At 41.9% G+C, this 26,087-nt stretch overlaps 2 protein-coding genes across 10 annotated transcripts in view; one reads left to right on the forward strand and one right to left on the reverse strand.

Moving 5' to 3' along the window:
- Positions 1–1,220, reverse strand: part of FBXO36 (F-box protein 36) — a 71,933-nt gene extending 70,713 nt beyond the window's left edge. Inside the window, exon 1 of the mRNA XM_073359833.2 lies at positions 939–1,220. Within this exon, the coding sequence (XP_073215934.1) occupies positions 939–1,034 (96 nt within the window). The 5' untranslated portion in view covers positions 1,035–1,220. The remainder of the gene's footprint in view (positions 1–938) is intronic.
- Positions 1,105–26,087, forward strand: part of TRIP12 (thyroid hormone receptor interactor 12) — a 150,797-nt gene continuing 125,814 nt past the window's right edge. For 5 of the 9 annotated variants that reach the window (XM_073359822.2, XM_073359821.2, XM_073359828.2 and 2 more), the window contains exon 1: positions 1,406–1,598. The gene's annotated coding sequence lies outside the window, so the exon portion shown is untranslated. Of the gene's footprint in view, positions 1,291–1,400; positions 1,599–2,480; positions 3,012–26,087 lie in introns of those variants that run through there. The other 4 variants (XM_073359825.1, XM_073359832.2, XM_073359829.2 and 1 more) reach the window with 4 other exon arrangements.

Consider the following 26,087-nt stretch of genomic DNA (forward strand, 5'->3'; position numbering starts at 1 on the left):
TTATTTTGAACACTCTTCTGAACCACCTCTGGACATTATCAGAGAAATAAAATTCTAACTAACCTGCCAAAGAAGTGTCTTGACATGTATTATCCTGTAAGATTATGAAAATGTATTGGCTTCCTGTCCCAGGACAGGCAGATTAATTCTTCTTAGCTATTCACTTCACCTTCCTGGCAGGATATTTCAATGGAAAACTAGTGATTTGCCTGTAAATTGTTTGTTCCAGCTCCTTTAAAACTTGCTTTTCCTTAGGAAAAGCATTGTGACTTTTCTCAGCATTGTGTTGTTTTCTCTAATCACTGGATCACTTATTTGTGACAGTCTTTGAAGGTCCCTTAATTTGTTCTGTATTTTTTTTCAGGGTCACAGTATCTCATGCAACTGTGGAATGTTTTCAAGGTTACTGAATCATCACTCTGCAACACTTTTTCATACTCAGTTGGTGACTTTCCTATTTTACCCCTGAATTTCTTACTGGGGATACTTTCCAACGCGTAGTGGATCCCCAGATCTCACATGCTTTACGTGCACTACTACTCAGATCCCATTCAGTGATGATACACCCCCCCCCCCACCTCCCCGGATACTTGGTCAGCGAGTTTTCCCCCAGGCAATGCTTTTCCATACATTCACAAGCACGTTTCAGTGACGCTTAGGAATCCTACGTGCCCTCCGTCCCTCTGGACCAACCTTTGGTGGTGTTTCCCCACCCGCCTGCCCGACTCCTAGTCAACGGCCTTTGCCAGGCCCCCCTCTGGATTCCCGACCGGTGACAGATCCGTGGACCATCCCCAAGCTGCGGGTTGCCCCGACAGCCCGTTGAGTTGCCTCATCTGCGTGCGAGTCGGAGCAGCAACAGCCCGGTGGGCAGCTGGCAGTGGGATGGGGGCGCTGGCGGAGGCCACAGGCAGGACCTCCTTCCTTCGTTCACCCACCTCCTTCTGGGTGACGATCAGCTGGTAGAAGTCCTTGCTGGGGGCTGGGGCCTGCGCGCGGGTCTCAAACAAGTTCTCCTCCAGTAGAGACGCCATTTTGGGACGCTGGCAAGAGGTGACTATGGCAACCAGGAAGGGGTGGGCATCACGAGAGGTCACTGGGAGCCCAGCCCCCTCTTAAAGGAGCCGGGTCGATATTAACGCTCTAGGCCAGCGGGGTCTTCGCCCCAGCGGCGAGGAGGGTCCTATACACCGCTTAGTTGGTAAAAACCGTTCCTCCAGCCCCGCTGACCTGAGGGGAAATACTTCCATGGACCCAGGGGTGACGACCCCGGCGGAAGGATACCGCTCGGTAGGCCAAGAAACGCCTGGAAGCGCAGGGAAGCAGGACGAGCAAACCGCCGGTCCGCGGACTTCGCGGGGGGCGGCCAGCCGGGCAGGGGGAGCGCCTTTAGGCAGGGGGGACGGGTAGGGGCTGCGGGCCCCGTTGGGGGGGGTAAAGTAGTCCCCAGCCTCCCCCTGTGCCACTGGAAGGGGTTCGGCTGCGGAAGCGGACGGCGCGCTGGTCGGTGCTGCGGCTTCAGCTGATAATTGAAGGGAAGGGAAGCTGCTGCTAGGGTGGCACGGAGCGTCTGCGGAGGCCGCATCGGGACAAACTAGGTACATGGGGCTCCTCTCCCTTTTCCTAGGCACTGAGGATGTGAGTGGGGCGCTGGGCCTCCTCAACTGCCCTAGGCTGGCTTGGTCAGGCCCGTTGTGTCACCCCCGGTATGAGCTCAGCTGCCCTTCCCGGGGCAGGGGGGAGGGGAGAAGCGCCATCCCAGGCATTGTTTGTGGGGGAGTGAGTGTTGGGGCCTGGGAGGAGGTGTAATGATCGGGAGAGGCCAAGGGGGTGGAAGGGCGAAGAGGGCCCTGGGTTTAATAATGGGATTCTGGTGGTGAGGCCTCACTGAGGAAGGGATGAGGGGGTGGAGGTGGTAGAAATGGAGCTGACAAAATGGCCAAGCAGCCACTGGAAGCTGACTTCAATGCACCCTCACCACCCCCAAAATATTAAGGGGGGGAGGGGGAGAAGCTGCCCCCAATCCCTACCTCACACAATGCTCCCGACAGCCTGGAGCCCCAAGGTGGAGGACTCTTCTCCGCACCAGCTACGACTAGCTCTGTAGCCTGGGTAGTTGCTAATACAAAAGGCTAGTGTCAGGGTCGACGCTACTGAACCAGATTTGTATTTGCCTCCCCCCATAAACCCCCTTTCCCTGTTGTTGTTGTTATACTTATTTTTAAGGCGCTATCGAGTCACCTTTTTTATAAAAGCAACAAAAACCCAGTCGGAGAAAGAAAAGGCAAAATAATCAGCCGCCGTCCATATTTCCCAGGCGAGGGGAGAGGGTGTTGATTCGAGTTACAATACTGACTACCCACGAGAGGATTATTTCTACCCGCATCGGTTCAGAGCTGATTTCCCCCCCCTTTTTTTCCTCTCTTAATTTTTGTTGCTTTCAGTGAAGTAACCAGTCCCTTGGTCCTGCCGTCTGTTTGCATAATGCTCACACGTAAATTCTCTCTTCCCCCGTCACCCCCCTTACTGCTAGTCCCGTGATACTGTATCGGTGAGAGTGGCTGGGTATTGGGGAGCCGTGAAGATTTTTGTGTGTGGGGGGGTGCTCGCACTACTCACGCCGATCCCTTCCTAGCTGCTGCCCTGGCTGTCTGGGGCTGGTAAACAAACCGATGCCGGGGCTTTTACCAGACCTGCAGGCCCATCTTCCTGCTGTTCAACTTTTTTATTGTTCCCCCTCCCCCCGCCTCCTAATGCACTGGCTCATCGCGTTTCTCCGCAGTTGGGTGTTTTAAGGGATCGGGAGTCTGAAAGTCTAGACTGTGAACCGGAAAATAATAGGGGGAAAAGTGGAAAGTCGTGTCACGGGCTTTGAGGGAAAAACATCAACGAATGGAACAAAGGTCCTGCCTGAAATGGAGAGAGAGAGAGGCCTGCATGTGCGGCTCGATTGTGTCGCATTTATACAAGGGGAAAGAAATGAGAGCTTGGCATTGGCCTAAATTCACCTCGTAAGTCTGGCATACGGTTTGGAAATGCTTTTAGAGTGCGTTCGGTTTGTTTTCAGGGTGGTTTTGATATGTGCAACCATCCACTAATCATCCTAATTCAGGGTGAGTTTCAGTGTAAACAGTCGTCTTTCTTCATCCTGTTCAGCAGCAGTATTGATACACTGCATTTAAGGCCACATCATAAAAGTTTACTTTAAGAGGGTGACTCTCTGAATTTCTCTATTTGAGAGCATAAGCTTACGTTTATACTTAAATATTGAGTTTCATGGAGTTCTCAGGGCTGTCATCTTTTGACAAGGCAACTTGAATAAGGGATACTGAATTGAAACACACAGCCAAATCCTTTATCACAAGAGAGAGAAACTTTAAAAACTAAATTAAAAATAAAAAATGAAGGAGTTGTCCTCAGAATGAATAAGATTTGGTTTGTCTCTGCATGTGTACAGGTAGAAATATGTATAAGTCAAGCAGCCGCTAACAATCTTGTAATTAAGGAGGTCATTATTTCCACTTTGTGCCCTATTTTCCTTTTTTCCCCTCTCCTCCCCAGGAGTTCTGAGGTTTGGTGGCTGTCTTTTTAAAGACAACTGAATTCTCAATATTTATATTTTTAATGAGTTTTTTAAAGTCTGATAAGTGACAGCTTGTTTAACTTTAAGCATAACATATTAAAAGGCTAAAATTGTCAGATGAGTACAATGAGCCTAAAAGCAATATTTTAGTGAGTAAATATTGTAAATAAGGCAGTCTATTGCGACAACTTATTACTAAGTGGTATTCAAAATGGTCTGACAAACTGTGGTAAGCTTTAACTTTTATTTACCACACTTACTAAATTTCTAAAAGGCTTTCAGCTATGCGATTCAGGTGTGCGTACATTTATGTTCCTTGTATAAAATGAAAGAACGCATCCTCCAAAACTTGCTGCACCCACAAAGCCTCCCATCCTTAGAAGCCTGAGGAAAAGAGATGGGCTGTCTCATCATTTCACTCAGTGGTTGTCAGACCAACTTGAGAAATGAGTTTACATCGCTGTCGCTCTTCCCGAGAAAGCATAATCTCAAACCTCAAGATGGTTAACATTCAGGGGCTATGAACAAACAGCTGTTTAAGACACCATATTGACAGCTTTATCACAGCAGAGACCCCAGAATTTTCAGGATTTTATAGATCAGCTAATGCTCCTCTTTCAGAGGAAAGAATGGAACCAATTAAGTACTACTCCAGCCAGGGACCACAGGCTAGGTGCCAGTGTTTTGTTTCTGTGACGGGATTATTTATCTCTTCAAAACTAGACCCTGAAAGCACACTAAGATAACATTTAGTCTGATGAATCTTCAAAAGCAAGGAAATGTCTAATTGTATCTAAGATGCAAAGCCTTGGATAACAAAACATGAATTGCAAAAGCCTCTAAACAGTGGGTGATATATTGCAATGTCTAGGCAGAAAAGGTTTAAAAAAATCAGCTTTGAGTTTTCTTGCTTGCCTCTGTTTAGTTGTCAGATCCTTAAGACTTTGAGGCCTATTTACACTACTAATAGAACCAGTAAGATAATCTGACTATAGAACAGTTGTACCCTTAAACCATGTTATCTAGTTTAGTTGGGAACGTGGCTAGAATGTCTCTGTACTATATGTTGTGGCTCAGGAGCTTGTATTTGTAGGGTAGATGGGCCCTAAATACAGCTTTGGTAGTTTTGCTAAACAATATGCTGTAACAACTAAGGATTAAAGATTCTAAAGGCTAAGTAACGTAACTTATAACCACCTAAGAAACCTATTAAATGGTGGGTACTGCTTGTCATAATTTATTTACGTTGTAACATTCTAAAAGATATATCTTTTGTTTCTGCTATTTCAGTGATGCCACACCTATACACAGATTCCGAAGACACCTCTGTAAACCAGTAAACATAATTGAGGCCAATAGAGCCCTGTAAATCTCAAGAGGCATTTTTGGGGTAGGGTAAGGTGGGCTCTTACTATGAAGGCAGTGTAATACAGTGCACTGTCAATTGGACAGGAACTTAGGAGACCTGGATTCTGTTCCTTAGTTTAACACCTGCCACTGGTGTACTGGATCCCATGGCAAATCATGTCACCTCTCTGCTTCAGTTTCCCTACTTATATAATGGGGCCAATATTTACCTTCTTTGTAAAGCTATTTGAGATGCAGGAATGATATCCAAGTATGTGTCCATTGTAGATTACTTAGCAGTAGTAGACCTGAACTGTAACTGTCCTTTCCTGGTTCTGCTGTTGCTCAAGGAAGGCAGTGGCACTGTTATAATAAGATTTCATGGTTAAGGAGTCTTAGCTTTGTCTACATGTTTTGAAGTAAATTTTATTATGAACTAACTCTTGATATACTGCTCTACATGTAGTATTATGAATCAGTTACATGTTTGAGGATTTTCCTACAAGAGCCATCAGCTAGCTATTGCTATCTGGAAAAGCTGAAAGTGGCATGGGCTTAGTCTTTAGGTACCCCTTTCTTCCTTGAATTCCCAGCTTCTGCACTTTACATGAAGTCCTGTGTTTCCTATGGTAGGAAAGTATCTTCACTTCTCACGCTTGAGAATAAACATCTGTTTCTGATAAAAACAACATTCTGCCAAAGACAATCATGAAACAAAAGCCAGTTATAAAACCTGAAAGCAGCAGTATTCTGTAAATAGAACATTTCTAGTAATGTTTCTTTATGATATCAAATGTGCTGTCAGTTTTAAGAGCATGACTTAGTTAACTAGTCTCTTTAAATGAATGATATTCAGGTGATTGGGGCAATCAGTTTTGTGTGGACAAATATTTTTCCATCCTGCCATATAATAGCCCTTTCTTATCGGGTTGAAAGAACTTGGCTGCTTTGGCTATGCAAATGTGCAATTAGTGGAATTGTCTTTACTTCCATCTGGCAACTCATGTTTTAGCACACATAACCAAATTGTCTATGGATAGGGAGTCTAGTAGCAATTTTTTGCAATGTGCTTACTGAGACCAGTGACCTTAATCTCTTGCATATCACCCAGTACAGAATTCAGCCATATTTTTAATGTGTATAAGGAGGAGGATTGATACTACTGCTAATTAATAGTGCTATCAAGATTATTGGAAAACTAAGCACAAAGTGGCTGACTTCAGTTCAAGACATGCTTACTGAAAACATTTGAATGTAGTATGAGACGGTGTTGCAAATACTGTACTTAACGAATATTTTAATCTTTTGAGCCATGCATCATTTTCTCTGTTCCCCATCACCCCAAACAGATATGGTTAATTAGTGCTTGGAAAGCTAGTTAAGTATTGTCTGGTAGAGCTGTTGGCATTTAGTATTCAATTAGAAACTTCGTAATAGCTTTATTTATTTATTTTTACACCAGAAGGCAAAGTTCTGAATCTGACTGTATCCACACATTTGTTAACTTAACAGGTGTTCAGTTCCTACAGCTTACAAGATGACACATTATCTTGGTGGCTAATAATATAGCTGTTGTCTGTTTCTTGGGTGGAGGGGAGGCAACACATCTGCAAGCAACAAAATTTTACAATAGTGAGAAGAGGGTTGTCTTTAGTAAAGGATGCTTGTACATTTGGTGGGGGTGGGGTGAAGGATTCTTAATGTCCATGCTGAACAGACAGGAGTACTTTTCTAAGGTCTTATCCAGAAGACTCAATACACAGTAAAATTCAGTCTTCTGCAATTATCTCCCTCAGAAGACTGAAGGGCTAAGTCCTCCTCCTTGGGTTTTGAACATGGGGTTCCAGAAAGTATTGGTATTTGAAAGTGGAGGCTGAGGTATCTGGTCAGTCACCTGATTCCACATAATCTCCGATTCCAGGTTCACTGTGAATTCTTCCAAAAAAATTTCTGGAAAGCAAGATGTTCTTTGTTCTAAAGATATGTACATTTTACTGACTGTACAAATTCCCTTTTATTGTATTGTATCCATGTAAGTGTAAAGGTGAAAATGAGCGTATTTCAATATAGTGACTAAAAAAAAAAAGGCTGGGGGGGGGTTAGAAAACTTTCCTAAGGCTGCCTGTAAATGACAGGCACTAGACTCTTAGGAATAGGCATATTGTTGATATTCCTTGAGATTGGTGATTGACTGCAGGTCAGTACAATTTTATATGTTGGAATATGGAAAAAGAGGTAAACTATAAGGTGGCAGTGTTCACATATGGTTAAGTCCAAAGCTGACTGCAGAGTTACAAAAGGATCTCACAAAACTGGGTGACAAAATGGCAGATGAAATTCAATGTTAAGTGCCAAGTAATGCACACGGGAGAACATCCCAACTGTACATTGACAATGATAGGGTCAAAATGATCAGTTACCACTCAGATCTTGGAGTCCTAGTTCTCTGAAACATGTAGCAGCAGTCCAAAAAGCTAACAATTTTAGACACCATTAGGAAAGGGATCGATGATAAGACACAACATATAATGCCACTACATAAATCCATGGTATAGCCATACTTTGAATGCTGCATACTGCTCTGGTTGTCCCACCTCAAAAAATATGTATTGGAATTGGAAAGGGACAACAAATGATTAGGATTAGGGGACAGCTTCCGTACGTGGAGAGATTAGAAGGACGGGGACTGGTCATTTTAGAGAAAAGACTAAGGGAGGGGGTCTGATAAAAATCTGTAAAATCATGAATAGTGTGGAGAAAGTGAATAGGGAAGTGTTAGTTATTTGTTTACATAACACAAGAACCAGGGGTCATCCAATGAGATTAATATGCAGCAGGCTTAAAATTAAAAGGAAGTTTTTCACGCTACGTAGAGTCAACCTGTGGAACTAGTTGACCTTTGCAGCATCACCTGGCAAAAGTATAACTGGGTTCAAAACAGAATTAGATAAGATCATGGAGAATAGGTCTATCAGTGGCTCTTAGGCAAGATGGCCAGGAACGCAGCCCCATGTTCTGGGTGTCCCCATCATCCAGGCCCAGCTTTTGGCAGTCAGAGGTTTAGGATGGATCACTTGATGATTGCCCTGTTCTGTTCATTCCCTCTGAAGCATCTGGCACTGGCAGAAGACAGGATACTGGGCTAGATGGACCATTCATCTGACCCAGTATGGCTAGTCTTATGTTCATGTTATTAACATAGTTCTTATCAATCATAGTGCCATGTACTACTTCTTACAATCTAAGGTCTGCTAAACATAGTGTGCTTTTAGGGATAGCAGTTTGTGAAGGGATAGTAGTTTGTGTAGTTGTGAAGCTCAAAGGTTGCTTGAATGTAGAACCAAGCACACGGACAGAGTAAAGGCAAGTAAATGAAGGGAGCAAAACAAATAAAAATGGCTGGACAGACATTTAATTTCACATCCTCCTTGAATGCCTGCTTTCAATCTGACCTTTTTCTTTTTTGGAGGGGGGAGGCAGGAGGGAAGGTGAGACTTAATGTGAATCTTACTGATCTCACCACTGTGATACAAAAGCTATTTGAAAATAATGTCCTGTATCTTAATCAGATTTACATAAGTTCCTGACACTAGTTCGCTCCAATTTTAACTCTAGTTTAGTTTAATGTTTAAGGAAAAGCCTACTGGTTTCATTGACTCCAAGAGATTGAGCCAGAGTAGGCTTTCTTCATTTGAAGTGTTGTTTTGAACAAGAATAACTTTTTTTTTTAATTTGTCCAAAGTGTAGCAGTGAAACATGGGTAACATTTCAACATGTTAATTAAGTGGCAGTTTATCCATTTTAGCTCCAGTTTGATTTCCAGTGTGGACGACTACTTCATGAAATCAACACATCTCATATACAGACTCTTAAAACTAAATTCATCTCTGGGGAAAATGCAGACCTACATCTAAGGGTGCGGGTGTGTGGAAACAAAACTAATTCAAAGCAAGAAATTGGTAAAATACTAGTGTGTTAATAAGCATTTGAGGGTAATGGGCAGTAAATTAGACACACATAATGTAATACAGCATGGTGGTATTTTTAGTTCCTGGGCTGCATCTGCAGACATATGTCAAGTCATGGAGCAGGGAAGGTGATGATAATACATCTCTGTATTATCTTGGTGACACGGCACCCAGAATACTGCATTCATCTATGGACTCATCTTTGTCACAAAGATATCAGCAAATGGGAGTGAGATTGGAAGATAGGGAGGTGGGTATTGATTTGAGGAAAAAATTAGATGTGTACTAATGGGATAAACAGCAACTGGAGAGAAGTGGTGTGTGGGTATGACTGCCTTTCAGGTATTTATAAATTAATACCAGTGATGGAGAAGAATTATTTAGGGTGATACAGGAGGGCACAAATAAAAATAATATGGTGGCATTTAAAGAAAATAGGCCTCATTTTCAAGAAGCTTTTTCTGGCTTAAATTGCAGCTGTTAAACTGACATCTCTTTAAGCAAAGTATTATAAGCCACATCACTTAAGCCACTTGAGACAAAGCAGTAAAACTTGTACTACAGGGAACAGCCCTGCATAGGCAATAGGGTAGAGTAATAGGTATCTTCCAGTAAATAATCTGATGATGAAAATTAGCTAGGATTAGTAACTAAAACAGGATAAACATTGTGATTGTTACAAATTATTTTGGTAGAAATAATTTAGAAAGTTCACTTTCATGTAACAGGGAATGAAGGTTTACATCATGCCACTAGCTTTCAGGGTGAGGGTCAAGTTAGTGGGGGATGGCGGGGAGGGGGAATCAAATTTGTGTATGGAAAAGCTTGGCAAACAAAAACAGGATTTCCCTGCCTGAGGTGGATGATTGTGTACCTTCCCTGGAATATGATGATTTTTGTGGTATGGCTTTTGAATTGGAGCTTAATAGAAGGCCTTAATACTACAGCATGTGGACAGTCTCTGGTCTAATAGTCAAAACTAGTCAATGATAAATTTGCCATTAGGTGTAGGTAGGCTGTTAAAACATAAATTGTTGTATCACGTGTCAAAATATACAAAGTTGTTATTCTTAAGTCAAACAAAGTTCTCAAGTGGCATTTTTCCTGTTACCTATCTATAAACTTTTTGTTGATTGATTGTATAATGAAATCAACATTTACCAAAAAAAAATCTAATCCTTCCGAGTTTACGCATAGATTATGTCAATCATTATCTAATGTGAAATATATAGGTGGGAGAGCGCAAGTATTGAAGCTTGTCTTTTTATTCAAGAACCTGAAACCCTGGCTCCTTTTTTCTTAAATTAAGGAAAAACTTCTGGTTTTGCAAGCAGTTTCTCTTTTACATAAATGTTTGTTCCTAGGACTTCAGATCAGTTTATTCTTTCGATACTGCCTGTTGTATTAGAGTTAGTTTCTTATTTGCTAGGATATAGGAATTTTGGGGAGTGATTTGATATTTGCCAAATCATGCACACTTTTAGACACATCCTTGATCTTCAGTATCACTTTAGAGTGAATGTTCCAAATAGTCTCTCTGGTTAAAATCTATGTACTTAAGCCTTGGTCAGAGCAAAGACTTCAGCCTTTAGAGCCAGTTCTAAAGTGCATAGATGGGAATCTTGTTTGGAACAGTGTTAGAATTAATCTGGTATCACTTGATGTTCACACTGTAGATACAGTAACAGGTCCTAGTTTACTTGAACCAGGAAGTTTCTTGGGTATGTTTAGCCCTCTTCCCCAATCGTCAGATTTTCACCCTTCATCTGTGAATAAATTTGAAAGCATATCCTCATTACTTAAACTGATTTTATATTTCATTAACTATTAATGTTAATTACTATTGTTTGTGATAGGCTAAATGGATTAAAATATTCCTTTTAAGGTTTGTGCTGGCTGGTTGAAAAATAGTTGCACAATTTGTCTACTAGGTTACTTTCTGAACTAATTGGGATACTTCTTACCATTATTCTGGAATAACTATTCTAGAAGTAACACTTTTCTAGATACCGCAGTTGTTATGGTGTAGCAGTTTAATCAAAAGTTAAGAATGTATTTACATAACGCAATATATTTGTAGTTCTGCTTTTATTCTAGTACTGAACAGATAAGTAACACTGACTTCAACTTTTAAAACAGGTTGTGTCTGCATTTGTATTCCTCATCATGTATTTAGCACTGTGGGAAGAAAGTGTGAGGTCTGGGCATGAGGAGCTTTACCAGATAGCATTTCAGGTCTAGACCTTTCTCTGCGCTAAATATACTTCCCACTGGTGGCAGCTCTAGTATAGATAAGATGGTTCTAGCCACCATCTAGACCAGTTAGGAGCCGGACATAATGATTGGTAGCTGGCCTACACTAGCATTCCTACAATTACTCATGCCACCTAGCATCCTGTCTATAGTAGAGCTCCCAATAATGCTCACACCAGTGGAGCTGAACTAATGTTAGTAATAGTAGAAATTAAAAAAATGTTCCTGCCTCCATGAAGCCAAAACTTTATGTATTTAAATAAAAAAACAAACAAACCCAAAAAACAGTTGTTGCACAGCTCCTAAAGTCATTTCACTTGTCTCAACTGTCAAATTATTAAATAGTCTTTTCCTCCAGCACCTTATGTTGTCTCCTTCATGTCCTTCCTAGCTCTGAGCGCTGTCAGTCTTTAACAAAAACCCACTTGCTGTCATGCCCCTCCTATTTAATGGCTTTTGTTGCAAAGTCAAGCCAATGTGATGGCAAATGGAAATCTACATAGTAGGTCATATGACTGACTGCTTTAAAAACGAATTTCTTATCACTTGTGCTCCATCTACCAGTCCTGTACTCCTTCCCCAAATATTGCTTGTTTAATCTTGCTTGCTGTTAACACTCCAATTAATGTCTTTCAAAGTTGTTGGTTGGGTTTTTTGTTTTGTTCTACTATTGGGTTGACTCAGTTGGTTTGCTTTTCTGTAGTAAAACTTGTTGCCATGGCCTTGAGGTAGCTGCTTTTGCTTTCCTAAGCATGTAGACTCTTCGTGCTTTTTTCCCCCTCCCAGCTGGGAGATATCAAACGTGAACACACATCTCCATGTATCATGTGTGCACTGAATGACGCAGCACTAGAAAGATCAAATTGTATAGTCATAGTATAACTGCACTACTTAAGCATATTCAGAGAATAATAAACCCCTCTAGAAATCAAATGTGTAACTTTTTAAGAGCCATAAAAATCTAATGTGGTGTCACTTGATGCAGCAAGCTTCTTTGTGGAGGCCTATCACTTTTTCTGCCTCTCAAGAAAGGGTGCTGGTGTCACATAGTCAGTGGCAGAAAGAAATACCTAGAAGACTTGTGTTTAGTATTTTTCTCCATACCAAATGCTACTGTTACACATGAGTTCCAGTGCAGTAGTGCTGTTCTTGCCCTCAGCAGACCATCCAGCTTCACACAGATATGTGGGAACACACCCATGATACTAGGAATCAGTGCTGGTACAAAGCTGGGTAGGGCAAGTTAAACACATCCTGTGCTGATGCTAGTGCTTGGCTCTAGAGTTAATGTCTTCTATGCTGTCTCCTTCCTCCCCTCTCACCACCTCCCTTTTCATTATAGACCCTAGCTCAGCGGGTCTCAAACTGTGAGTTGCAAGCCCAAAGTGAGTTGCAAGCCCGTTTTAATGGGGTCGCCAGGGCTGTTTTACACTTACTGGGGTCCAGGGCCCAGGCCCAAGCCCCAGGGCTTCAGCCCTTGCTGGCAGGGCTCAGGTTACAGGCCCTCTGCCTGGGGCTAAAGCCCTTGCGCTTGGGCTTTGGCCTCCTGCTCTTTCTCCTTCTCTTCCCCTCCCTCCCCCCCGCCCCCCCTCCGGGGCAGTGGGGCTTGGACTTTGGCCCCCCTCACCACCACCCTGGCTGGCAGGGCTCAGGCATACTCAGTCTTCAGTCTCCTCTCCTGGGGTCATGTAATTTTATCAGAAGGGGGTCGCAATGCAATGAAGTTTGAGAACCATTGCCCTACTGCTACAATCACAAGTGTTGATTCCAGCTGCTTCCTTAACAAAGGTATATCTACACTGTAGAGTGCCCTGCAAGAACTGAGTGCACATATGCTTTGGCATTCCCGTACATAAATTTCTTCACTCTGAAGATGTCTGTTTCATCTTTAAGCAGTTGGTCTAGTAGGACAATCCAGATTAGATTACCAGTCTTGCAGTTCCATGTCTTGTAAATATGAACTAGTCATTATAGACTAAATACTGTCTTAATTTTAAGTTGCTCCACATCAGCATGTAGGTGTTGGGGTTAGAGAAAGAAGTGGAAATAGAACTGGAAGTTTTGACAACTGAATAGAGGATGTTGTGGAAGCTGGAGCTTTTGTCTTCAGGGGAGGTGGTCTGGGATACTGGGATAAACATACCAGTGGGAGACTTAGGCTAAAATAGTCAGTGATATAACTAATCATGCTGATTTTGAAATTTGCATATTAACTCTGAAATAAAACGAATTCAGATGAATGGGTTAGTTTAACCTCTTTAGAAATAGTATTTCACGTTGCCAGTAAATGCAGGAAGACAATGCTGCTTTAGTTAACTTTACATTTGGAATGCTTCTCCACAGCCATTGTTTCTAACAAAAAAAGGGTGAGGGCTTGGATTCTAGAACAGAGCAGCCATGGGTGGTTTAGTCTAAATATTTTATGGCTGCAGGATTGTGGGATACAATCCTGAGGTACAAGATGGGGTCCTGAGTACAAGGGTGGATTGATGGGGGGGGTGTGTGTGTGTGTGTGGTTTTGTTTTGTTTTTTGAGTGGCTGTGGGGTTTTGTTTTTTTTAATCACTGGGTTTTAATCTGGTTTAAATCAGCAAGCAGGCAACCTTTCTTTAAATAGTTGATTTTTATTGTTTTGGATTTGTACGTCTTAATTTCCTAAAGAGAGGTTGGATTCTTACTGGTTACCAACCTATAGGATGTGTTGATTTGCAACTGAATATAACCTTTATTTTAAACTTGGTGCTTTTTTGCTAACAGGATGATACATCACACACATTTTTAAGCAACTATATAGCTTAGTGTACACTTCTTCAGATTTCAGAGTAGCAGCCGTGTTAGTCTGTACTCACGAAAAGGAGTACTTGTGGCACCTTAGAGACTAACCAATTTATTTGAGCATAAGCTTTCGTGAGCTAAATCTCACTTCATCAGATTGTTAATATTTACACTTTAGTATGTTAAAAATGAAGTACTTATTTACTAAATGTGATATATATATATTTTTTTGTCAAGCTCTTTTCTGAAGGGAAGTAAAACTCGATTAACAGTGCACAAAAACAGCATTTAATTATTTTATTAAATGTACCTTAACTGTAATGGACACAAGAATAAAGTTTATCAAAGCAAGTTTTGTGTTTAAAACTGATTTATTAAACAGTTTACCTGAACTATTTATTTTTTCTGTAGGTAGTTAGTTGAACTGATGCTTTCTGGTCATTCTGTCCTCCAACGCTTTAAAACTAGTAGATTGCACCCTTGCACAATTAGTTTTTATTCATAGTCTGTGTGATGGAGGTGTATAAACCTTGCACTAACCTGGAAAGGTTTAAGGAACTGCTCTGGTTTGGAGTAGCCCTGCCCTTCTGCACCTGCAAGTCATGCCAGGAATGGAGGAGGCATTTAAAAGGGGAAAACTCAATGAGGAAGGGCAGTTGTGTGAGGGAGCAGAATGATGAGCTTCCCACCTCCCAGGAAGAGGCCTCGTGGTGAGCAGAGCCTACAAGCTTGCCTAAAAAAAAAAATCCAACTCCCTTAAGAATAAGGGGTGCTGTATTCTATAACTTCAGTGGACTTGAATTCTGACTCTGAGAGAGGAGAGGCTAGTGTTCCCATTTGAGCTATCTGTGTCTCTTCTCCTCGTTGTTGGGTGGTTTTGCTACTCCTGAGTTTTGTTTGTCCCACGGTTCTCTGAAGGTAGGAAGTATTCAGAAAGACTCAGCTGGAAGGAAGGCTGAGAATTCATCACTGCTGAAGTACTACAGAGTGCCCCTACTGGAGTGACTGAACCTGATTTGAGTGTTGTTCTCTCAAAACCCCAGTGGGGTGATGTGTAAGGACCCTGTCAGGTCCCTGCCAGTTTGGAAAACGAAAACAAGCTTTTCTGATTTTTCAACCCCCAAATGGTTATTTAACTTTCAACTAGTTCAGGTCAATGACTTGTTCAAAAAATGAAAATGAAGAAAATATTATCTCTGCACCTGCAGAAGAGGCCAATGCTGTCAAATGCTGGTTTAGCAGCAGATTGGTTCCAGGAGCTTAGCCTGTGACTTTCACCAGTTTAGTGGTTTGCTGCCATACACTTCAGAATGTTTTGTACTTCTACTAAATGACATTAACAGATTAAATTGAAAAACGATATCCTATGTTAAGGCCTAAACGTACATTTATTTAAAAAATAAATTATATTTAGATTAAAAAATCCCTTGTCTTAAAAGAAAATCGATTTTTATCCACCCTACTCAGTACTATTCTAAATATTAATACTTCTATCCAAGGATCACTCTGTTCATCATAAATGTTAATGAATTCAAGTTTCTACACACAAGCTTTAGCTCAGTGAGGGTGTTAAGCAACCTTAACTATAAGGAGTACTCTAAGTGTTCCTGTCCTAACCACCTGTCTTCAAGGAGTCATAACTTTCTGAAGCATCGCTTTTTCAAGTTGAAATTTTTGAGCGCTGGCATCCTCTCATAGGTACCTTTTTTTTTTTTTTTTAAAAAAAAGGTCAACCTTCTGTCAGTCTTGCTATTTAAAAATAGTAAGTATGTTTGGGAATAGCCCTCACTGACCAATGTCTTGAATGTTTGGCCTACTAAAAAATTCACTTCAGCCATGCACAGCAAATCTTGTACAACTTCACAGCATTATTTATATTTGGAGTACTATGCATGACTCTTTTACACACAACTTCCTTAGTCCCCCAAATTACTCAAATGGGACAGCACCCATTTCCAGCTGTTTCTGGGAAACATCAAGTCTAGTAAAGGGATCCTCCTCATGCTGCTGCTATTGAACATCCAACCACAATGCTTTTTAGCTTAGGCTACAGGTTCCTTAACTCTAGATTGTAGACCCCTGGCTTACAGAGCACTTGGGGAGTGCATTTTGGAAACACTTGGGCTATGTCTACACTACAGGCAGAATCAACACTCTCTGAGATTGATCTATGAGTGTTTGATTTAGCAGGTCTAGTGAAGACCCTCCAAATTGACAGCAAATCTCTCGTCTGTCGACCCCTGTACTCTACCCCTGACAAAAAGAGTAAGGTAAGTCAACAGGAGCATTTCTGCTGTCGACACCCCACCCACCTCCCCCGTGCAGTGTAGGCCCTGTGGTAACTCAGCCTAAGATAACGTCAACTCCAGCTATGTTGTTAACATATTTGGAGTTGTGTAGCGTAGGTCGACTTACCGCAGTAGTGCAGACGTAGCCTTGGTTGATCGTGTGGTCTATTTGTTTCCAGCTGAGAAACTGAAATAGATGGGTGGGGAAAAAAAATCAGTGAAGAGCACAAATAGTTGGTCTGAGAAATCTTTGTCCTTTTTTTTAAAAAACAACAACAACCCCCCTCTGCTAAATACAGTAGTAGTTTACAAACAGTACTCATGTAATCAGTGCCAGTAGCTAGCTGCTCAAGGGGAGTTATGGATCATCATGCTTCCATGAGGCTATTGAAGATGTTGATCCTACACGCTTCAAGAGCTCTGGCCTAGGAGAATGTGAACAGGGCTAGGGGGCCAGAATTCTGTCCACCTCTATTCCAACAACTGCCCTTAATTTCCTACCCTCTCACGCTTATTTAGTGAAACCACACACCAGCTTATGGCATAAACTGATGTACGGTCCCCACTGTACTGATAGGGCAGTTGAGGCACTTAGGCATGCAACCAAAGGCACTGAAACTATGACAAAATTGGAAACAGGCCCAGATCTGTGATTCTCAAGTTGCTGTAAATGTTTAATTATGCTGCCTTTTAAAAATGGGGCAGTTGTGATTACATGTGTCATCTCTCTCAGATAATGTGTTGTGAAATGGTGTGGTGGTATCAGGCCCATATTACACAAAGGCTGTCTGACTTGCAAGATTTGCAGTAGTGGTTTAGGTTAAACTATCAGACTGATAGTTATTTGCTGTGTGACTTTGGGTAAGTCACTTAACCTCCTTCCTCTTCACAAAGAAAATGGATATTAACTCACTGGAGCACTGAGAAGATTAATTAGGGGTGATCAGTTCTGTGAAAAATTGCTGTTTTCTGATCACCTGCAGATTAGAAAAACAGTGTGTTTTGGAGCAGCTCCTCTATCTTAGCTTTACTGCTTTTTACGCAACCCAGAGAGGATGGGAGGATCTTTTTATAAGAAGTGTCAAGTAGGGTAGGGGAGTGTTTTAAATATTTTTCTTGAGAAGCTAACTTGAAAGTCACAATTGGTACCCACAGTAGCAATGATGCTTTCAGGTCCTGTTGGAAAGGATGGTCTGGTGGTATAAACATCAGGTTTCACATACTTTCCTTAGAGACCGTGGTCAAAATCTAGACCAGGTATTTCAGACACTCCTCTTCAAGGTTGGCATATTCCCTCCCTTTACTATATTTTAATTTTCCAATGCTACTCCATTTTATTTAGTAGTTTTAAATAGAGGGATGCCATTTCATGGACAAAATAGCTTAGTGTAAGAAACTTGTCCCATGGCACTATTTTTGTAGCAACTCATAGGCACCATCTTGTCTTTCCTGTAACTTCTACCAATAAGAAGCCATAGGTATGAGCTAGATTTTTAACCCTGTCATTCCCCCTAAATCAGCAAGGCAGATGGGAAAACAGAGGCACCAAGAGACGTGAGTAGCCCAGTGGCACACAGCTGCTCAGTGGCAGAGCCAAGAACAGAACCCACATATCCTGACTTAATCTAGTCTATCCACTAGATCACACCATCTCTCTTGGAAGAGAGATGAGGCAGGGGATTGCAGGAAGAGGATGGTTCTGGTTAAGGTAGTTGAATGCCACCCTGAAGAACTAGATTCTATCTTTGCCTCTGCCACAGAGTTCCTATGGGATGCTAGACTAGTCATGTAATACAATGTGCATTCTTCATTTTCCTCTGCTTCAGTTTCCCCATATGTAAAAGGGAGATGATGATGATACTGGCCTCTTCGGTAAAGCTCTTTTTGAGCCACAAATGAAAAGCATTATATAAGAGCTATACACCTTCCAACTTTTTGCAACAAATGAAGCAGGGCTCTGGCAACTAAGCCTTTCGCTACACAGCTCTCTTTCCTCCCATTCTGGGTCCATTCTGTGCATTGAGGTAGGGAACCTCGGGGATAAGGGGGCAGTATATGAACAAGTAATTGAAGACTGTTTCATAATGCCTACACACAAAGGGGTGGAATTAAGGCTTCATAGGCAGCCTTAATTCTGGAATTTCCTAACTTTTCAGCGCTTGACTTTGGAACCTTTAATGTTTTAACTGTTTTGAGTGTAATAATTGTACATGGGGATGGATGAGTAAATCCATGTTATCTGCATATTGCTGGCACTCGAGTCTATGGTAAGACTAGCAGCTGCATGTACATGTTGAATAGGACTGGAAAGAGAATTGATCCACGTGGGACTTTACAGGTGAGGGGTCAAGTGGCAGAGGTATAGTTTCTGATTACTCCTCTTTGGGTGCATCTCTGAAGGGTGGATTTAAGTATTTTAGCATATTTTCCCATAATCCCTACTACTCCTCTTTAGTGGACAGCAGCATTTTGTGAAAAACTGTTGATGAGCTTGTAATTAGTCTTTTGGCTAACTCCTTCAATATATGAGCAAGCTCAGAGGTTTGATCCTGGACAGTAGTTAATTAAAATGATGGATCCAGGGTGAATTTCTTCACTATTGAATTAGTGTGTGTTTTGAAGGGGAAGATTTCTTCCCTGAATGGGGTCTTCTGTTCATGACCCATTCACCAACTAGGAATGGCATGGTTTGGATTCATAGGTCTATCCAAGACCTATCTAGGGTGTCAGTATTTTGGGAATGCAGGCTGGGTGTTCATTGGCTGGCATGGAGGAGCAGATCTATGCTAGTTAAGATGACTTTTTCCAAATGTGTGTGTGTGTGTGATCTCTGCAAAATAGGATGATTTTTCCTTCAGAGTGCTTGGGTTGAGTTCTGTGGTAGGTTGTAGGCCCTTGACACTGAAGTGGTTCACTGCCCTTAGTGGGATTTGATATCTTCAATAGAAGCTGATAGGAAGGTTCTCTTGGCCTAAAATATAGCCTCAGCATAGGCTTGGAGAAATTCTGTTTCAACATGTCTGATTCAGCCTTTGTTTTTCACCCTCTGTACTAGAATTTGACCTTCTCTTTACATCTGGCACAGGGTGTCAGTAAACAAAGGAAATCCTGTGTGGACAGTGGGGAGCAAGGAGGCTTTTTGCGACTAAAGTGTCTATGACAAATCATCCATCCTCAACTACTCTTTGTACTATAGGTGGAGAGTTGCTGTTCTTTAGCATAAATTTACATATTCTGCTCTCTAAATTACTGTTGCTGTGGGGCCATACTAATCTAGCAAAAATCTCTGAACTGTGATTGAGTTACGTGCATACTCTCTAAGGTTAAGATTCTGTCACAGATATTTTTACTAGAAAAAAGTCGATGGGTCATGGGCAATAAACAAAAGTTCATGGAAGTCCATGGCCTGTCCTGACTTTTAGTAAAAATATCCTGGTGGGGACAACTAACAGAACGCTGCTGGGGGATGACCTCTGGCAGCTGCTCCAGCCCCATGGGGCTGACCCAATCCCAGCTGCTGCTCTGGTGGCCCTGGGGCTCATCACTGCTCTGGTCCTAGTGGGGCTGGCCTAACCCTTGCCGCTGCTTCAGCCCTGGGGCCACTGCTGCAGCAGCCCTGGGGCTGACAGCTGCTTTAGCCCTGCCTGGAAGAAGTCACAGAGGTCCCAGAAAGTCACAGAATCTGTTACCTCAGTGACGGAATTGTATCGTTAATCTCTCAACCTAGGTCATTTTTTTTTTTTTTTTTAATTTTTTTGGCTTCGTCTCCTGAATGATGTGATGTATATCCGTGCTACACAAATGAGAATTTCAATTGCCTGCTAGTGCTGGGTGGGGATGGAGGACTGTAAATTATATAATACAGTACTGAAATGGATTTCTTAGCCAGTCTGAGCTTCAGAGATGAGTAACTATACAGTTTGGGGGGGAAATGGGGAGTGTACAGTCCTTGCACTTCTTGGATGTATTGATCATACTAATAAGACACTTTTTCAAAACTCTGTATTAGGAAATTCCTGTATTTTGGCTGATGACTGTCAGCCAGAGTAAAACATTTATAGAATTATTTAATATTCATATCTCTTCTGACTGGCCCCTTCTCTGATTGGATCTGTTCTTAAATGGCTTTCCTCCTCTTGTCCCTCAGTATGGTCCTCTGGTGGTATTATGACCCTCTTCTTGCCGATATCATTGGTTTAATGCCCCTGCAACAACAAAGATATTAACTGAAGCAGAAATTCCAAAACCTACACCAAAAGTGTTCCTATTTCTTTCTTGTACGTCTCTGTAGTTCCTATTTCTGCAGTGCGGTAACCAAACTAGAAGAGTTTTAAAGGCATATGCATCCCTTCAGTGTTTATAAATGCATTATATTATCTCTCCCATGCAATCCTAACGTCTTGTTCATATTGACTACTGTTCTGTACTGAGCAGAAGCTTTCACTGAGATATCCACAATGATTTAAGTAGTCAGCTACCTAAGTGGCAGGCGCTGAGCACAATATATCGCAATTTTTCCCTCTACTGAACGGATTGCATAGATGGGCTTAGCAAGGGCCGGTGTGGGACTAGTAAGTCTGAATGAACTAGTAGGTGCCAGGTCAGTTACGTGCAACTCAAAACTTAAGAGTATTCCTGGAGGTGGCAAAAATATCCACGATACCACATCTAACTTAAATTAATTGTAGTAGACTGCACTCTGTTTTGTGTGTTCTGCAGACACTTTATAGAACCAGAGGATGTCTCTTTGGATACTCTCTGCTGAGGAATGGGTTCCATACTTCGTTTCCTGTTTTGAATTTCTTGGAATAATTAAGACTGAGGCAGGGACACAGGTATTCATTCCATGATCACAACACAGCCTTTGCTGCAAAACTGAGCCTCAAAGTCCATTTTTGAAAACTGTTTATTTTCACAGCCTTATGGGTTAGAAACTTGAAAATATGAACCATGTAAACTGATGCAGTGCGGTCTTCGAGTGTGCAGATACCATGAAACAATAGCTGTGAAGATGGTGAACTGCCTTGTTGATATGGTGACGAAAAGTAACTTGAAACGTAAACATAACTAATTTGCTAAATAATGTTAGCAGAAAAAATCAGCTAGTATTCTCATCCCATAGTCCTGAACTGCCTTCTACATGTTCTCAGATGCCAAAAGCTCCATTTGTTCACTGCTTAACTATCCAAACCTTCGGTCTTGACCCTGACAACTTATATGATGCACAGTTCATATGAATCTTCAGCATGTCAAACTAGAACTGGGAACTGCATAAAATAAATGGAATTCAATACTAAATAACTTGGGGAAGGAGACTGTTCATAGTTCTGATTGTGTTCAGTTTCATAGTTAAACTCATAACTCTAAAAAATTAAATGAAGCAGCCTTGCAGTAGAATTCAGGTTGCTGCGGAGTACCCAGGCCTTTCTATAAAGCCTTGGTTTGACCTTCTTGCTGCTGACAGATCTCATCCCTCCTGTCTGTCTCCAAGACCCTAATCTCCTTGACTATAGGTCACCTGGGCTCTCAGTGCTCAAATGAGCATTTTAAAGGGAGCTGAAGTTAGAAATTGTGTTTCAGGGGACTGGGCATATTGCCCTATAAAAACAATATTAAAAGGATATCTGAGATCTATAGAGTCTGATGGAATGGGCTGGAATTATTTTTTTGGCGTATATAAAAGGAAGTTATCGAAAGTTGGTTGAGTGAGTTGTCTCTAACTCTTCTGGAATAGCTGTGCCGATTGGGTCTGTTTTTAAATGCTTTTCCTCCTCTTGTCCGTTAGCATGGTCCTTTGTCGGTAATATGAAGCTCCTCTTGCCCTCATCTTTGATTTTAATGTCAGAGTTCTTTTACTGGGAGGTTCTGTAACTTGATCATTATACTGTCTGAGAGAGCTGCACGTTTTCTGCCAGATTCGTATGTAAGTGCTACTTCTATTCCTGCCTCAACTTCTTGATGTCTTCGATAATGTCCTAATAGGTCTCAATATCCAATAGTGATATTGTTGGTCTAATCAGGACTTCTTCATTCCAGTCTTCGGTGCAACTTTTCTTTAAATTCAGGCAATGATACTTTTAGATGTCAGAAAAGTCCATTGACAGCTGAATCTGTCTGCTTGCTCCGTGGAGGTAGTATACACTAAAACTACTCTAGCTGAAATTGTTTAAGAAATATATACAAGAGGTTGATTAAGTAAATGGAAAGTTCTGTGGAGTGTGAGGTTAAGTATTCTGCCAAGACATTGGCTTCCTTCCTGGGTGGAAAGATGTATCTGCAGGAATGTCTGTAAAGTAGTGGTATCTAACTCACCTTTTTTGAGAGAGAATACTTGTGGAATTTGGTTTCTAAAGTGAATAGTACTAGAGTAGAATTTCTCCCTTAGCCATGACAAGAAATCTGTTGCAACTTTCTAATGTTGAAATTGTTGTTTTTTTTTATCCTCCAATCTTGACTAGTTTAGTAAGAGTACAGAAATAGAAACTTTACCTGTTAATTGGATTTCTGCTTCTCAGCAGGAACAATAATTAGATTTAATTGGAGGCAAGTTTGTAAATTGTACTAAATTAATAAGCCTTGGTTGTAGTCTTATAATATGTAGATCTAAAAATCATAAGCATAGCCTACTGCCAATCTTTTAGGTATGGTGCTATCAGGAAAGGAAGTGTCAGCAGGCAACAGCCCTGGAAGGTGCCAGAGTTCGCTGTTGGTGCACTGTTGCCAGTTAGCATAGACTAGAGGTGGGCAAACTACAGGCCACATCCAGCCTACAGGGCCTGGCTCCTGGCTGGGGAGGCTAGCCCTCAGCCCCTCCCCCATAGGCACAGCGCTGTGGGTGGCTGGGCTGTGAGTTCCTGCAGGGCAGCAGCTTGTCTGGCTCCTGCCGGGCAGTGCTGCTGCCAGACATGCTGCTTTGAGTGGCATGGTAGTGGGGCCAGGGGGTTAGATAAGGGGCTGGGAGCTCCAGAGGGGCAGTCAGGGGACAGGGAGTAGGGGGCAGAGGTTTGGGGGGCAGTCGGTTGGGGATGGGGAACAGGGTGGTTGGGTGGGGCAGTCGGGACAGGGAGCAGAGAGGGTTTGGATGGGGCAGGAGTCCCGGGAGGGGGCAGTCAGGGGACAAGGAGCAGGAGGGTTGGACAGGAGATGGGGGTCCCAGGAGGAGATGGTCAGGGGACAAATGTGTACCAGGTTATAAACAACCTAAGTCAGTCTTATATTTCCATAAATTGGAGTTGATGCACTTCACTACTAAGGCACAACAAAATTCCCATCATTAAGTTATGTCAAGAGCTCCTAGAGTATATGAATGGATATTGGGTTTTAATTTAAAAAAAATGAGCAAAAATAAAACCTTCCTAAATTTGTGGCATATTCCCATGAATAAACTGTCACCAGCTGAAATTTAACTTGGCAAAAAAGAGCTCCCGATTTCCTTTTCCCTCCCCTTCTTTCATGGGTACATAACTCCTCCATTCTTCCTATTGCTCAAGCTGGTAATCTTGATTTCACCATGGGGCAGAGTCAATCCTGACCCCATGCATCCAGATCATGTCTAATCCTTATTGCTTCTTACTGCATAGCATCTGTAAGATCTGACCATTTCTCTGTCCCTGTGCTGTCGAAACTCTTGTCCAAACCCTGATCATCTTGCATCTTGAGTATTGTAGTTGCCACTAAACTTCTCCCCTCCAAGTTCATTTAGAATGCTGCTAAAATAATCTTCAGGCTGCTTGACTAGATTATCCTTCTAAATCCCTTCATTGGCTCTTCTGCTGTATCAAACTGATCCTTATTTTCAAAACCCTTAACAGCTCTTCCCTGCCTTACCTATCTACCCTAATTTAGTTCAATCAACTCCTTCCTTCACTTAAGTGAACGAAGCTAGAAATCATTGGTAGATTGTCTACTTCACCAACAAGTATTTCTCCTGTGCTGCCCCTTATGAGATGAAAAAGCTTCCAGTCCAAATCCGTAAAGTCCTTTTAGCCTCTAAATCCTTTCTCAAAACTCACCTTGTCAGTGAACTAAGACCTGATAGCTACGTGGTGTGAGGTGAGTTGATTACTGCTCCTAAGAACTGTTCACTTATTTCTCTCATCTACACATTTCTTAAGATTGAAAACTCTTCGGGGCACGACAGTGTAGAACACAATATTTGTACAGGACCTAGAACAATGGGTCCAAACCTGGCTGAGGCAGTGCTACATGCTACTGCAAAATGATGTGCTTTAGACTTTGACAAAAATAAACATATATATACACAGTGTCTCAAGGGCCACTGTGCAGTCCTTTTTCTAGCTTCTGAATAAATTTTCCAAAGACTGCTAGTGCAAGCTTTACCAGCTCCGCTGACATATCTTCATTCTGATACAGAGTGACAATTTCAGGGTGAAAGAATGTAGTTCATTCAATATGTCCATTTAGCCATTGGCTTCAGAGGGGGAGCAACTGTAGTGGGGCATTTTGTGGATTAATCTTAAGAGCTGGGCTGATCTCACTTTGTAGCTCACCAAACAAGCATTAGCTGGTGTGTGTTGGCCCCTACCAATCTGAACTGAACTTGAACAGACAAACAGAATGTCATATGATTTGTGTATCACTAATAAAACACATTGATGTTGTCAAGGCTGATGCCCCACTCTGGTACTTCGAGCGCAGAAGGTGGGAGGCCCACAAGGATTCTAAAAATTAATACTGGCCACTCCAGGCTTGTATTAAACTCCCAAGGTCACAGCTTCTCTCTGACCTTTGGATGGGTAGATGCTGCCACCACCCAAGTGCAAAAACCCCTTTGAGAACTCAAGAAGGTGCACTTGGGAATTCCTTCCTGTGGGGTACCCATGAGCCCTTTCATCTCCTCTCAGCTCTTCCTGGGCAGGGGAGAGGGGGGAGAAGGAACAAAGGAAATCAGCTGTTGCCATCAGCTAATTAAGCATGTGCACAAACCTCTCAAGATACAAAACTCCAATCCTGTTCTTAAAAAAAAGGGGGAATAAATACATCTGAAACCTCAGGCTATTGCTAGATTTAAAAAGAGCAAATACAAAAATGAAGAATAAAGAATAGCTTTCTTGAGGTCCAGTTTGAAGATTACAAACAAAACAAAAGCACCTGGGGTTAGCACAGAGGAGACCACAAGCCATAAAGAAATAAGAGAAACCTAATCGCATCTTCCTAGACATTTCCTGATCTACTTACATATCTGGGGTTTCAAAAGTTGCTTTTAGTCTAATGGACTCTCAATGCTTTTTTGTGGAAAATATGGGGTTAGACAGGGATCTACTGCAGGGACTCTAATCAATGTGCATGGAAGAAAGGTCTAGACCCTTTTGAAGAGTGTGGCAGAGCGCTGATCTTTAATGTTCTTGATTGATTAGCTCAATACCTTGTCAGATAGCTTAGCTTATCTGAACACGATTATTTTAAACAAGTTGATCTCAATGTCCGAGGTCAGAGCCATAGGGTCATCTGACTCAAGTGTACTTTTTTTGTTGAGCCTCTAATCTTTTTCTGAATAGAATATGGAAGAAGCAAACCGCAATGTGAGAAGGGTGCCAAAATACTAAGCCATGATTTGCTTCCTCTGAGAGGAGTAACCTATTAGTTACAAACCAATCAATAAAGATACTGAATGAAAACTTCAAACCAGAAGGTAGGGCTTCAGAAACTGTCACTTATTAGCCAGAAAAGTAAACCTAATCTTACTTCTGTTGGCTAGGCAGGGCAGCAATAGAAATGGAGGGAAAAGGGGTGCAGCAGTGGAACTATTAAACAGTTTCTTGATATGAAACCAACATACTTTAGCCTCTCATTTCTTGGTTGATGCGGGGACAGGGGGAGGGAAGGAGAGAGACACAGGTTGCTGCTGTTGTAG

The sequence above is a fragment of the Lepidochelys kempii genome, chromosome 9 (assembly GCF_965140285.1).
Source record: "Lepidochelys kempii isolate rLepKem1 chromosome 9, rLepKem1.hap1, whole genome shotgun sequence".
Taxonomy (NCBI): domain Eukaryota; kingdom Metazoa; phylum Chordata; order Testudines; family Cheloniidae; genus Lepidochelys; species Lepidochelys kempii.